The 15,698-nt window shown below is 26.1% G+C and overlaps 1 protein-coding gene across 1 annotated transcript; it reads right to left on the bottom strand.

Annotated features, from left to right (window-relative positions):
- Nucleotides 1-1,029: 1,029 nt before the first annotated feature.
- Nucleotides 1,030-15,698, bottom strand: LOC107456218 (uncharacterized). The gene is made up of 7 exons (XM_016074022.4): nucleotides 15,410-15,698; nucleotides 11,914-12,065; nucleotides 8,618-8,756; nucleotides 6,484-6,744; nucleotides 4,026-4,193; nucleotides 3,063-3,107; nucleotides 1,030-1,323 (listed from the first exon to the last, which is right to left on the bottom strand). Exons 1-7 carry the CDS (start codon nucleotides 15,432-15,434, stop codon nucleotides 1,133-1,135), a joined length of 981 nt encoding a protein of 326 aa, XP_015929508.2. The 5' UTR covers nucleotides 15,435-15,698; the 3' UTR covers nucleotides 1,030-1,132.

Here is a 15,698-nt window from a genome sequence, read left to right as displayed (position 1 = left end):
AATTAGTAAATCACTTTCTTCATAGTATCAATGAATTATTGATCATAATCGTATACAAAAAAAAAATTAACCAAATATGTTAATAACAGCTTTTATATAAATACAACCAGTGTAGGATAATTAACAGTTGGCCAAATTTTTATTTACTTTAAAACTAGTTAACTCTATATCCTAATAAAATTTACTATCTCCAGATATACAAAAGCATTTGATTGACATTTTCAGTATTTACAAAATAGGCTAAGTAAAACAAGAACAAAAATTCTGGAATAAATCAACTATACATTCTAAAAAAAAAGTAATAATACATGCTAACAACTGAGAATAAAACTGTAATATATATATCACAATATGTAATAAGATCTAAAGGACATAGCTGCTAGTTTTAGAAACTGAAAATCTACAATTAGACAGCTTCAATAAGAGAATAAGCCACTTACTTAATGAAAATTATAAAATTCATTATATTCCAATATGAACAATATAAGTGCAAGCAACTTCAAAAAAAAAAAAAGTTTTGAAAAATATATATTTCCCATAAATATATATCTATAAAAAAAAAGTTATAACCTGTAAGTCACTTACGAAATCTTATCCTTCTACTTAATTTCATTTCAATAATAACTTTAATTTTAAAGCAAGTTACATAACATTCAAAGCAAGATAATACGAAATTTGATACTATTGTTTTTGTACTTTTGAGGTAAAGACAGGCTATATAAATTAAAAAAAAAACACATTACTTTGCAAATTTTTTTAAAAATAATCTGATTATTGGTAGTCCAAATTTTAGTGTCTTCCTTAAATTTAGAATCATTTTGAAAGTTTATAATTTTAAGAATCATTTCAGCATTGTGTATAATAAAATAATATAATACCATTCAGAACATGAAAATTTTAATCATTTGATTTCTGACCACCCAAATCTTAACTGTCTCTATTTGAGTGAGTGACATCAAAGCTAGATAAATTTTAAAACTTGAATCCTCTCAGCATTATGTTTAACAAAATAATACTATACAATTCAGATCATGAAAATTTTAAAGCCAAAACTTAAGTTTTTCAGTTTCAACAATGAAGATCCAAATACAAATCTGGAAATTCTTAGCTAAGCAGCTATGAACAATGATTTTTAAGCCACAGGGTTCAGTGACTCTTCATCATCATCTTCTTCTTGACCTAAAAGAACATGCTCATACACCTGAACCCTCAGCCTCCTTCTCAGATGCTGAAACACACGATATCTAATTGTGATGTAGACAAGAGCAACAGCTATAACAATCACTGATATTGGTACAAGAATTGCTGTGAGGAGCAATGATTCTGCAATTAAAAAAATAACAATGTATGATCATTGTAAATAATAAGCTATGTCTAGAACAATGAAGCAATTTATTATATAAATTAAAAAATATTGTAGTGTAAAAATCATTATGTTATAATATATTGTTTATTATATAAAACGAAAATGCATTGTATGATGCTACGTGACGTCACATTGATCAACAGTGAAGTAGAAACAGAAGAGTTTGAGGTTTGTTAGAGAGTGGTTGAGTCAGAGATAGATGTCTGTTGTTTAAGTTTAGTTTTTTTAAATTATTATAACTTGAATGTTTTTTGCTTCATAATTGTTAAAATAAATAATTTTATGTTACAACTGATTGCTGATTATTGGAAGAGTATTAAATAGTGTCTTGTGAAATGTCGAGGGGAAGGAAGAGTATACATCACACATTCAAAGCATAATTATTAAAATTAATCACACAAAAAATTAATAATGAAACAATTAAGTTGAAAGCGCACCAAATACTTGTACCAAAATCACACAAATTGACATCAGATGTTTATGAAAAAAAAAAATAAACTCTGATGAGTGAGATGTGAAATAATTACAGGGTGACCACTCAAATCAGATTTCAAATTTCCCTGATTTTTCCAAATAAAAATCTTAAAATTTTCAGGTTTTTGTTTCTTTTTTCTTATAAAGTGTAGGATGTGTACAAGAAAAGTGTCTATATTATAAAATATTTTATTCAAAATGTTTTTTTTTTTTTAACGTATCATCTTGAAAAAAATAACTTATTTTGACAATCTGGCAAGATTTTTTATTTATTTTTTAATGTTTTGGTACAAAATTTTGAATCAAAAATCCTATTGACCAAAAAAAACTTTTTTTTTTTTTCAAATTAAACTATGTTCCAACTAATTTTCGGAGAATTTTATAAAGTTAAAAATACAAAAACATTTCGTCAACACGGAAAAAAATTACCATGAAAGCATCAGAACACACTTGAGGCGTAAATGGATTCAGCCTAAAGGCAGAATTTAAAAACAGAAGCTAATATCCTAAACCCTTCATCCATCTCCACCACAATCTTTCCTAAATTGCACAGTCCCATAGCGGTCAAAGGTTTCTACATTCGTTCAGCAACCATGGAAGAATTTTATGTGTACATTCTAGTTCAACAGAGCTGCAATGGAGCAAATTTTGATGCAAGCAAAGTATTGCTAAGTTGATGATATTTCAACTGTTTGGAGATAGATTTCCGTCTAAAAAAAGTGGGTATAATGGATGAAATAATTTCAATTAAGAAAATTAGAAAATAATTTAAATTAGTGAAATTAAAAAAATTATCAAAGAAAAAATTTCCAGCCTTTCTTTAAAATTCCCTGATTTTTCCAGGTTTTTATCCAAATTTTCCTGATTTTTCCAGTATAAAAAAATTCCCTGATAATTCCAGGTTTTCCAGGTGGGTGGCCACCCTGAATTATATAATGCAGAGATTATTTAAAATGATAGCATTAAACTAGGTATTAAAAAGTTTCATTAGTACTAAATAAGCTGAATTAAATAAGTAGACACCTACTTCACTTAAATTTACTTCTTTAGGAAGGGTGAAAATGATTTATTTTTTATACAAAGGAAAATTTATTTTTTACTCAACTAAAATCAGTATTGTTTAAGATAGACTTCAGTCAGTGTACATAAAAGATTTTCGTAAGAGTTCACAATAATGAGAGATCACTTTATTAAATCGATATTGAAAAGTAGCTATACTTACTTGTAGATGGTTTTTTGTTAGGGTGTAGATGTTCTGCTGGTGTTTCTGAAACATTTAAAATAAATGAAATATAAAATGTAAATCAAACTAAAACAATACATTTAAAAAAATCTTCATGGAAATGATTATTCTACCCTCAATACTTGACAGGGAAAATTTTATGTCTCAAAACAGCTAGCATATATTAAAAGATCGAAATCTAAGTTTTCTTTTCTTTTTTAAAAAAGAACAACAAAAAAAGAAACAAATTGCTATTTGTTTTTCAGAAAAATATACAATTTTCTTGAGTTCCTTTTTTGAATAACAGTTATTTTAAAATTGTTCAGATTTTATAAACATTCTTTTTTTTTTTTTTTTTTTTTTTTTTTTTTTTGTACTTATAAAGTGTATTAACCAAGATTAAGTTATGATTTAAGTTTAATATCTGGAACTCCAGCCTTTTATTAATAATTTTGGAGGAAGAAAAATTTGCTAATAGAATGAGTGAAAATAGTTTTTAAAATGAGTTTGAAAGAGTATTTAAATCTTTGTTGTTGTGGAATCAATTTAATTTATTTAGAGTAAAGATAATTTGGCTCATTTTATCGTCAATACACAATCTTTATATTTTTCAAAATAGTATGATCTGCAAAATAATATCTTTATACTTTTCAAAATAGTATCATTTAATCATCTGCCATTTTCTCAATCCATATATCCTATGTAAAGTTTTCTTTCTTCCATTTAAACTTTATACAGATAAAAATGCTGCAACTTCTAAGCTTTGATTATGATCTTTCAAAATCCATACACACCAGGATATTTGAAATGGGAATAAATTCCATTTCTATAGATATAATAGTAAAAAAAGCTGGAAGAGAATGAGTTTAAACATTTTTTCTGGCATTTATTAACTCAAAATAAAAATATAGTATAATTTTGATATCGCATTTAATGAAATTATGAATAAATTTTAATACTAACCTACAGTTGTGCTTACGGTAGGATTCATAATACAAGTTCCATTGATATCACGAGTAAAATCTGTGAGGCAAACACAGAATCCTTCAGGACCAGACTTACTAATTTGAAGACACATTTCATTCACAGGGCAAGAGCTATTCAAAATTGTACAGTTACTGTGCGTTTTATCTAGAAGGAAAGATTTAATAAAATCAAAAGAAAGATTCACTAAAGTTGTAAATTGATGGATGTCAATTATAATTATATCATTATATTAAAATTAGGAACAAGTTTTACAGAATATTGCATACATTTTTTTAATTATTACACAAAACAAAAGTATTAAAAATAAAATTGAACAAATTTTCACTTTTTATACATTCATTCTTATTTCAGAAGAAAATATAGCTCAGTTCATTAAATTAATCTTCCAAGAAAAAAAATCAGAGATACAAAATTGAAAAAAAAAAAAAAAAAAATACAAATTTGCAACCACGGAATATATGAGTCATAAATATATTTGTTTCCACACTATATTAATGTTAACATGATTTATTTGAGTCAAAGAAAACATTTCCGAGGATGATAAATACAAAGAGCTTTTAAATTTTTCTTTAGACAGTTTGGTAAATTTTTTTGTCAAGAGACTAAAGAAAATTTTACATCTGACTATATGAATGAAATATATAGCTGTAACTACTTGATAAGTATAATATAATTATTCATAGTCACTGGCCAAATTATAAGACGCACTATAAGATTCCACTGCATCTTTTCTTTTGTTTCGGGCTTAATTCCTCCCCTTACTCAACTTTCTTCTTCACGGATCGTATGCTAGCTTCAGAAATATGTTCAATCTTCGTGATATTTACTGGTTTAAAAATATTTAAGCATTCACAAAGGCCTTTACTTCAGCTTTTACAAATGGTGAAAGATCGCCATTTTTACCCATGATGAAAATGTTCCAATTGATTATTTATACACTGCATACCAAATAAACTAATAACTCTGTAGTACAAAACTGCGAAACAAATAAACACACCGCATAAAGCCACAAAAATGAAACCCCAACTGACGCACACGAGAACGCGACTGAAACTGGTTTGCGCTTGTTTATGTTCATGTATAAATTGGCTAACATTGAAATGCAATACCCTAAAAATAAATGCAAATAGGACACATATAAAAAATCTTCTGAATAAAAACGCATTGCATGCATGTTTAAATATAAAAGTATTGCATATAAACTCATGCAAAACATGTCATTATTAAAAAACTACAATGTATCTAATGATTTAGCCAGGGACTGTAATTAACAAGCATATCTAACCATCAGAATACTCTACTTTTAGAGGAGTCGTCATCAAAATATTCAGTGTGGCTTGATTTTAAAAAAAAAATGATATATTACAAAAAAAAAACAATATATTAATAAAAACTACATTTGGCACTAATAAATTGCTTATAGCCAGGTTACAGTAGAGAAAAAAAAAGAAAAAGAAGCATTATTGTGATTTATACAATGACACTTATCGCCCATTTTATAGCTCGAATTTTAAAATTTAAGAATGTCAGAAAAATTATTATCCAAAAAAGGAAAATTAAAAGAAATAAAAAGGAATTTTAAAAAAGAAAAAGATTTAACAGAATACAAAATATGTTTAAAAAATAGATCATCTGGTATCAGATGTTATATTTGATACATATAACTGAGCGTCTGCAAGGGACATCACATGTGAGTAAATCATGACATTTGTTTATGCCACAATTCAGCAACCCATCAAGTTCAACACACAGACATGATGTCCTTTACAGGTACACAATTAAATCTGATGAAAAAAAATTATTCAGCATGGTAATAAACCGATTCTAATAGTTATAACAATGACATGCCATTCATAACCACATGATTAGACATAACCATGTGATTTCATCAATATTTTCTCGAGCTACAAGTACCCAAAAGGTAAAATTTTATTTCTGAATGTCTTAAGTAGGAGGTGACAATAAGTTGATTTCACAAAAAAAGTAGAGAAAAAATAGTTGTTCTGAATAACTTTCAATTTTAAGAATAAATAAACTTTTATGAGCTTAGAAGTACGTAACACTTGCATAATTAAAAGAAATATTCTTAAAAAATGAATAAATAGTGTATCACAGCCATTAAACACCTTACATACTTAAACACAAAATTCATATTTTTATTTTCAGTAAACTAGAATTCCATATTTTTGAAAATTCATAATTTAAAATTCAAAAAAATATAAATTTCAAATGTCTACTTAAGCCTAAAAAATAAAACAGTAATAAAAAATATATCCAGCAACTCATTAAAATAATTGGCTGAATTGGAAACCAAAGGAATTTGACTTAGAAGATAATGAATTATTAAAATGATGGACGTTTATGCCAATTTCAAACATGCTGCGAGATGTAAATTAAAATACTTATGAACTTGAGAATGTATGGAAAAACTTACACTTAGATGAGAGCAATGGTAAAACATTGGATGTCACAGCAGATGGTTCAGTTGAGTTCCCAGAATTATTAAGTAATTTGCAGTCAGGAACAAAAACTGAAACATTTTTAAATACTTGGTATCGAGTGCTTGATGCCATAGATGGTATTAAGTAATGAAGCAAAGGTGAGTCTGACTTCAATCCAGATGGAATATCCAAAGCAAGGCTTAAAATATATTTGTCTTTTTGTTTGAGAACATCAATTACACCATCCAAAGTTTCTGGAAATCAATTAAACAGAACATTTTAAAATAAGCAGGGTTGTAGCATAGAGTGAAGAGAGATATAAACTTATATGCATTAGACTCTTAAGGGATATTATCTCCTGCACTTAACTAAAGTCAAAATAAGAATTAATTTGTTATACAACATTGGGTTTTGTTTATACTGTCAAAATGCTTTTATGATATTGAACTTTTATACAAGTATTTCATAAAGAAATGGCTTTAAGTGTAACATAAAATCTTAATACCAAAATAAATAAATTATCATTTAAGGGTATTGAAGCACAGAATTTAAACATAATTTTTTTGTTTTGAAACCATCTGAAAAGTTCTAAGTTAATTCATAAGTGAATTTGAGTTGCATAAGAAAAAATAGTTAAAGATCATAGCCATCATGATGGCAACATAGAAAAGAATTTGTATCTTTTGTTCAAGAGATCACCAGTTCAAAATTGATGATTAATTTTTTTTGATTGCTGTAATTATTTTGTGAAGGTTTTTCGAATTTTTTAAAAATATTTTCAATATATATATATATTTTTTTAATACAGCCAATGAAAAATTTAATTATAATGAAAAATACCAATTGCCTGATGTATGAGTAATGTGTCACAGCGAGTACATTTCACAGTTAAAGACTGAGTATATTTCATTAGTTAGTTCAGATAGTATGCATAATATGTTAGTCTGTTTCATAGTGAGTGAGTATATTTTACAATAAGTATATTGCATTCATACACACCTAAAGGTTGCATTAGACTTGTAGCAACTTTAAGAAAATCCTCAATTTTCAATTCTTTACTGGCAGAAGTTATCATTGGTCAGACAGTAATACATACTTAATCATTAACAGTTCCTTGAATTAAATCAGAGAACAGATGGAAATTGTACAAAAAAATATGTGTTTCCCTTCACAGTGGGTATAAGTCTTTCTATTAAGAGCATTAACAACATAGACAACAAAAAAGACCTTTGTGAACAATATAAGAAACATTCATATATCCACAAAATAATAATTAAAAACAAATAAATTAGACATATTTGACTTCAGCTACTCAAAGTCTATTGAAAAATTTTTGTTTGATATCAAGATTCAATGTTATATTTGACGCCATTTGCTAATCAATGTAAGCAAACTAAAATATCTGAGTTTTCCAAACATTTTGAAAGCATAGCACAATCTGAACAGTACAGAAATTAAAAATTTTTTAATTGAAAAATTGATTAGTACTTTTGCAAGAATCACTCACACAATCAGTTTCACTGTATTTAAAATTCAAATTTCTTAGCATTAAATAATTTAATAAAAAAAATGATCCACATTTTTTTTTATATCGTCATAAACTAGGAAGAGAAAATATAAAATTCACTCAAAATTGCGGCCAAACATGGTAACAAAGCTTTCCATTGGTAACACACTTTCACTAGATAAAATTAATTATAACTAGATTCAAATGGGACAATTAAAAACCTACGCACAAGTTCAAATTACCAAGATGTTCTGTTTTCATATATACATTATTTGAAAGGGAGAAAATTATTTTTCGTTAACAGTGTTTCCATACCTAGCACGAAGCCCAGTCTTTACTTTAGAAGATTAAAAAATTAAACATATCAACATTGATCAAACAGAAATATAGTTTAATAATATAATAATGTATCAATATAATAATTTGTAAAATAATAGATAATAACCAGTGTAGTAATAACCAATAGAATTTTAAAAGGAAAAAAAAGCAATTAATTTCTTTTATATCATCAAACTGAATATATTTTAATAAATAAAATGCATCATGATCATAACAAACATTATATTTCTAAATAGGTACGTCTATTGTATAATAAAATTAGAATGAAAACTTGATTATACCCGTTAATGAAAATTTATCTCCATGATAAAATTTCTTCTGCCAATTTCTGATATTTAACTTAGGAACATCAATATTTAAAGTTACACTTGTAGGAGTTTCACAGGCATTAACAGATAATCCTCCAGTAATGTCATAACCCTGAAAATATCATACACAATTTAAAACATAAAAATGCAATCGCATATTATACAACTATGCAGTGAGTGCTGTGTTTTGAACATTCTATAGCAAACTTCATATTACAAAGATAAATATACAGGTTCTATGATTTCCCCAAAAATAATATCATATTTTTACAAACACTAAACAAACTGATTTACATGATTTTGAAACTTAGAGCATAAATCAGTTCCTTAAAAATAAAAATGAAGAATATAAATATACTTGGAATTTCGTAGGAATCTATTTTTGATTTATGCATAAACATAATTGTAAATAATAACCATGCCAGCATTTCAGTAAAAATTAAAAGACTTGTAAGCATAAGATATAAAGGTTGAGTAGGGGTTATTCAATGAACTTTAAAAGATAATAACACAGAAACAAAATAACTAAGTTATGTTGCTTCTAAATACATATAAAAGCAATATTATGACATCCTTCAGAGTTAAACTTCATATCTTGAAGATTCCATGTTTTCTTTTTTTTAACTAAAATTCCAATTTCCAGCAAACATTAAACAATTTAAAATAAATTATTATCCTTATGGAGCAGTGACAACACAAAATAATCTACACATTATCTCCAGATTAAAGAAACACACCAACTTTCTCTCTCTGTCAGTTAAAATTGAAAATGCTACCACATTCTTAGTTTAATAAAATAGAAATGAGAGACTATGGTGCTTGAAATGTAATATTGCTCAATTCTCATCCCATGTGTTACAAAAAGAAGTTTTATTCATTTATAAACAATTTATCATGTCTTGTATGATCTTCGTTTTACAAATTGTTTATACACTGTACATTTGTACTAAAATAGAGTAAAATGTTTAATTTTAAGAATAATTTGAGCTCATTCTTTCTAACTTGAGAAACAATTAATAGTGAAGTCAAATTGTCAAGCATATTAATTCTGAAACATATTTCTAAGATAAAAGTAAAGAGTTCACTTTTAGGAGATTAAAATTTCCATTTGAATAAAGTTGCCAAATATTGGCTCTGCATGAATTCCTAATTCTTATATTTGATATTTATTCATTACAGGGTTGTAAAAAACATGAAAACATCACATCGATATTAGTATAGTAAGATATCTGTTATCACAGTACCTATTATCTGTTAACACAACATCAGTAGTACCTATAATAATAATTAACTAAACAGTACTGGTGTCTATAGAAGTAAGGCAATCTTTTAATTGTGATTCTGCATACATGCTGTAGCATGTGAAATACATAAAAAAATCTTATATGTGACATGAAAATAAGCATAACATATCCAAGAGAACGTGTAATTTTTTGGTGTGAAAAGCACTAAAACCTAACTTTAAATATATGTAGATGTAAGAGCACATATAAATACAGAATTGGGCAAAATTATGGACATACTAACTCATTTTTTTCATATTTCTCAAGAAATACTTAGGGAATAACTTTAAACCTTTAGAAGCTAATTTTCAATAAAATAAAATTACCTTCTTAGAGTAATTTTTAATTAATAATAAAAATATAATTTTAAAACAAGTTGCACAAGTTATGAGTATTTTACATAATCTTTTTATACTGCGCTCGCACAGAAGACATTTAATTATTGTTTTCTCATTCATAAATTTGTTTTGAATCGTATTTGATAACTTCTAAAAGAAGTCAGAATCGAATATCTCGAAAATTTCAAAAGTTTCTAGCAATTTTCTAAGTTTCTGTTAGTTTGGAAAGAAAGCTTTGGTAAGAGATTTTCACAAATTTAATTTTGTATTATTAAACAAGACTTATTAAAAATAACAACATTATACAGGACTAGACCCTATTAAATTATGGTTTATTTCAAATTTTTCATTTCCAATTACCATAATATTACATCTTCTTATCCTGACCAACATTTTAGGGTATTATCATTTGTTATTATAATTTGTTTTATATTACAAAATTGTGAAAAAATCTCCTTAAAATTTAGAGCTTTCAATAAAAAAGTACAAAAGTTACTTAGAAATTTGCTGGAAATTTTTCAAAATATTCATATCGGACTTTCTTCATAGGTTACCAAATATGATACTAAACAGAATTATGAAAAAAAAATTCTTAAAATGTTTTCTGAGCATGCACAATGTATTGTTTTCTGAGCATGCGCAGTGTATGGAAGAATTACTATAAATGCTCATATCTCCAGTAATTTTTAATGAATTTTTTCAAAGTTTAGAGAGATATTTTTATTATTAATTAAAAATTACTCTAAATTCTTATTTAATTCAATATTTCAGCAGTTACAATAAAAAGGTAAGTAAAAAAAATAAAAAGTTTTATAAATATGTTCACATCTTTATAAATATTTAAGTTAGGTTTATAAAAGTTTATGAAGTTAATGCATATAAAAATCAAAGTAATTGACATAAGTTACAGGCTTATCACTATATTGTTATGCATAAGGCGTTGAAAAAAATTATTGTTACGTTGGTAATTTATTGACAGTCCCTCAAACCTCTCTAAAAGTCATGAGAAATAGCATGACTTAAACACTTAAAAAGTTTTAAAATAATTTTCTATGTATTTCTTGAAAAGTGTAAAAAAATGTGATAGTATAGAATCGTTTTTGTTGTTTTATCCAATCCTTGTATACACTCATTTTCTTCATTAGTAGCTGATGGAGAAAATTAAAATAATTCTAAGTATCATACAACATTGCTGCTTTTCTTTAATGCATGTGTTTGATCTATCTTTAACTAAATCCTTGATTATCCAGATATAACACTTTTCCTGTATTAGATTTTTTTGTCGAACAATAGAATAATTATGAATGCACATAGGTTGATACAGAGATCGAAATTTTTTATAGGGACCAACATTTAGTAAAAGCACCCCAGAAATTCGGGTTGTAAGGATCTGTAGTTTCCAAAGTCAAGCTGAATCAGGCTATATATTTTAACCTTATATTGAAATCACCGAAAGCCAATTTATTTATAAAATTTTTCGGTGGTAACAATTGGAAAAATGCTCATAGAACATATGGGAAAAAAATTCTATGTGCAGAATGTAAATTTTTGATAGAAATAAAAATACAAAATCAAACATCATTGCATAACAATGAATATAGTTTTGTCTTAGTACTTATACAGTTCCAAATTAGTAATAAAAACTTACAAATTCATGAATTGAACATGATATTCCAGTACAATTAGTATTTACAGTACAGTTAACTTGCTGAGGGCCATGAACTAATTCACGTATCATTCCAGCCCAGGATACACAGTACAGGCGCTGATCAGCTTCAATACTTGAAATGACCAGAAAAGCTAAAATCATATGTATAAATTATTAAAAAAATATTATAAAACAATTTTAAAATATTTAATCTGAAAATTTAGTTTGAAAAACACTAACATTGCAAAAGGGAAAAAAATTTAAGGTCTGAAATTTCAACATAAAGATCAGGGGTCTATATCAAAGAAATTTGGGTAATTTAATGGACTGTTCATAAATTATTTTATTTATTTAAAAACAGACACTTTACAAATTAATTCATAACATAAATCGATTATTTTCCTGTTGCTTACCATGAACATCAGTAATACAAATTTTATAAGTGAAACTTAATGAGAGATTTTGCAATGTTACTATAGTCTTTTCAACGAGAACTGATGGTGGAAGTAAACATAAGGGTTGCTGTTTGATCGCCAACGTTTGCCACTTCAACGGTTTCTTCGCTGAATGGGCGATTTTGCTTGAACTGACAGAGCTTTTGGTTTTATAGAAAAACGAAAACGATATTCGGTTTTTGATACCTTAAATTTAGGTAAGAAAGTGCAAAATTAAAATATTTACATGAAAATACGTTTCTAATTGTTTCAGCTAACACATAATTTTATTTTGAGAATAGTTTTAATGTATTTTTTTTAAGTTTAAATTAAATTAGTCCTAATATATTTTGCATAAATATCTATGCAAAACATAACTTTTATAATTCCATCGTAAAAGTCGTATAGAATTGAAAGAATATGTTAAAAAAATACTCTTTATTTTCATAATTAAATTTTTTTTTTCACTTTATTAAAAGTTAAATAATGTTTAAAATAGTTTTATGTTTCACCGATTGATTTAAAAATATATTTGAAGGAACTGCATTTATTTGTATTTTTAAACTGTTATGTTTATTTTTCTAAGGAAAGTAATACGGAAATAATTACACTAAAAGAAACTTGGAACTTTTTTATATGTCTCATAAAATATTTTGTTAAGAAAAATATACCCACTTAACCTATTAAAAAAGCAGTTTGTAAACCTCGAATTCAATAGGTTTTTGAAAATAGAATGAAGTATCAAAATTATTTAATTTTACGTAACATTTGAATTTCTGCAATTAATTAACAACTGTACCGAAAACAAAAATAATGATATTAAACTACGCAGACAAGAACAAAATTTTAAGAATTACTGTATTAACAATGAATAATAACGAATAATTACATCATTAAGAAGTAAAAGTGAAACTAATCTCAGGATTCACTCTCAGAACTTGTAGAATTCTCGTAGTTGGAATTGATATTTGTTACTAGAAAATTAACATTATTACTAGAGAATTAACAGTGTTTTCGATGGCTTTGTCCAAATCCCACATCTCTTTTTCGATTTTCTGAGTATGCTCAATGCAATTTTTCCACTTTTTAACTCCAATTTCATTTAAACTTCTTATGCACAATCCTTCTACTTCTGATAACTGGAAAGTTTTGTTTTCTTCCCAGCTAAAAATAAACCGCAGTTTTTCTACAGAACTGAAGTAATTTTGTAGATTTTCTAGAGTTAACTGCAGATTTTCTGTAGTGCAATCTTAACTGTAAAAACACTACAGTTATTTCGCAGCTAATATGAAGTAATTTCTCAGTAATTTATTTCGAAAACACTTTTAGCTATTTTCTACAAAATGATTGCAGTTAAAGTGAGGTCACTTTAAAATCATAAATTTAGAAAAAACTGAAACTTTAAATCTGTGGTTATTCTGCAGTAAATTTGAAGTAATTATGCAGTCATTGTTTCAAAAGTATACTTTCTGATGAATCAGCAGAAAAACTGCAGTTACTTTGTATTGTTGTAAAATTGAAAGAGTTTGATGTCTTCAATCTTGTTTTCCTGGTTGGGATATCAATTTTTTATAATGTTTATGTCTTTTTTTCCTTTCTTTTTTTTTTGATTATATATTAATTTCTTATAATTAGGTAAAAATTCTAAACATATATATTGATAATGGAAATAACGTACACTACTTATATTCTTAAAAGTTAAAATACATACTTGATTTAGTTGTAATTTTTTATAATTCAGAAGCAACAAAAACTTTTAAGTAAGATTTTGACACAATTTAATTGGTTTAAAATATGCCTAAAATTTAATAAATAGGTATTTAAATATTTCTGTATTTTAGTAAACTTTTAAGAAAGTTATGTTTGCGCAAAGTTTATGGTAAAAACATTATTAAAGTAAAGGCAAGTAGTTAATGCTAATTAGTTAAATTTTTTATTCGAATTCATACTAAGCTAGGATTATTTTCTAATCAAAACAAATATTTCTTTTGGATTTTAAACAAATTTATATTAAAAGAGTTTACAAAATTGAATTTGAAAAGGGATATTTAATAAGAGTTTTTGCTAGACTGATAGGCGCTATATGTGTATTATTCCGGCGCCAAGCAGACAACGGTATTGCGCCAAATAGCACGCTGCTTTGTTTACTTTCACTATCAGTTCTCGTTGTACAGACTATAGTGGAAAATTTCTGTATTGGTATATACAATAGAATAATCACTGGCAGTAGCCATACCAGAAAATAAAATTAAAAAAATCACAGATAAGGGACAACTAAATGAATGTAACTTGTAACCCACCTTCTGGCAAATCACTATTTTAAAAAATAAATTTGTTTGTTGTTGCAAGTTTAAGCTTGGCAATTGATGTTGGTGTGATGATGAGGTACTAATATTTAAAAATAGACCCTTATCAACAGAATCAGACTTAAAAAATATTTCTAGGTACTTTTTTTTTTGGCTTACAATTTTTCAATAAATAATAAATTACTTTTTAAAAATTTATCTACAACTGTATCACTGATTGTGAGTCAAATGTTTCCTTATTTACACATATTTTTTGAGCTATTTATACGTTTAGAAAAAAATGTATAAGAGAAATATTTGGATGTCAATATTCTGATGAATTAACAATAAGATATAAATATCATTTTAGTGCATCAATATAGATAAGTAATTATTAATTAACTTCCTGATTTAAAAACTAAAAATGCATTACAACGATTTTGTTTTTTCCTTTTGTGACAGCACTCTAATAAACTATGTGTGAATCATAAAATATTTAAATTAATGTTTAATTTTGTTACTTATATGATTAAAACTTATATGATTATAACTAATAACTTTATTTTCTCTAAAAAATGTATAAATAGCTTGTAGGAATCTTGAAAAAGCAGAAATGGAGAAAGCTTTAAAATACAATGATTTTCGAGCAATTTCATTATTTTCTGACGAACTTTTTGCCATACAGATACTAATTATAGTTTCATAGGATAAATTATAATTATTATAAATGGTCTAGCATATAAAGCATTAAAAATTTAATGCATAGTTTAAGCTTACTTAAAAGGAATACGCTAATATTCATGATGAAAAAGTTATGAATACAGAATATAAATATTCATCAAATTAAAAATATCTTTAATCTTAAATCATTCAGTAAGTATTAAATGACAATAAAATGTCCTTAATTTTTGTCCATAAAATTAAGGCTCAATAAAATATTAATCATTTTTAAATAATTAAAAAAAAATTAAATAGTTCTCGATTTTTGCTGATTTGCTTTCATTTATCAAAACAACAACAAAAACAAACGACTAAAGTAGTCTTCATTTCACTTCAATTTTTAGAC

The sequence above is a fragment of the Parasteatoda tepidariorum genome, chromosome 6 (genome assembly GCF_982258835.1).
Source record: "Parasteatoda tepidariorum strain Cologne lab strain chromosome 6, Ptep-v5.0, whole genome shotgun sequence".
In the NCBI taxonomy this organism is placed as follows: domain Eukaryota; kingdom Metazoa; phylum Arthropoda; class Arachnida; order Araneae; family Theridiidae; genus Parasteatoda; species Parasteatoda tepidariorum.
Note: the sequence above shows the minus strand (reverse complement) of the source record. Positions and strands in the feature narration are given on the sequence as shown.

Bases quoted from the DNA above. Each gene is read 5' to 3' on its own strand.
- LOC107456218 (XM_016074022.4), bottom strand. From the start codon at position 15,434: ATGAATATTAGCGTATTCCTTTTAA. The intron at 6,745-8,617 runs GTATAATCAAGT...ATTGATTTCCAG, and splicing joins AGATAAATTTTCATTAACGG to AAACTTTGGATGGTGTAATT. The intron at 4,194-6,483 runs GTAAGTTTTTCC...CTTTCCTTCTAG, and splicing joins ACCATTGCTCTCATCTAAGT to ATAAAACGCACAGTAACTGT.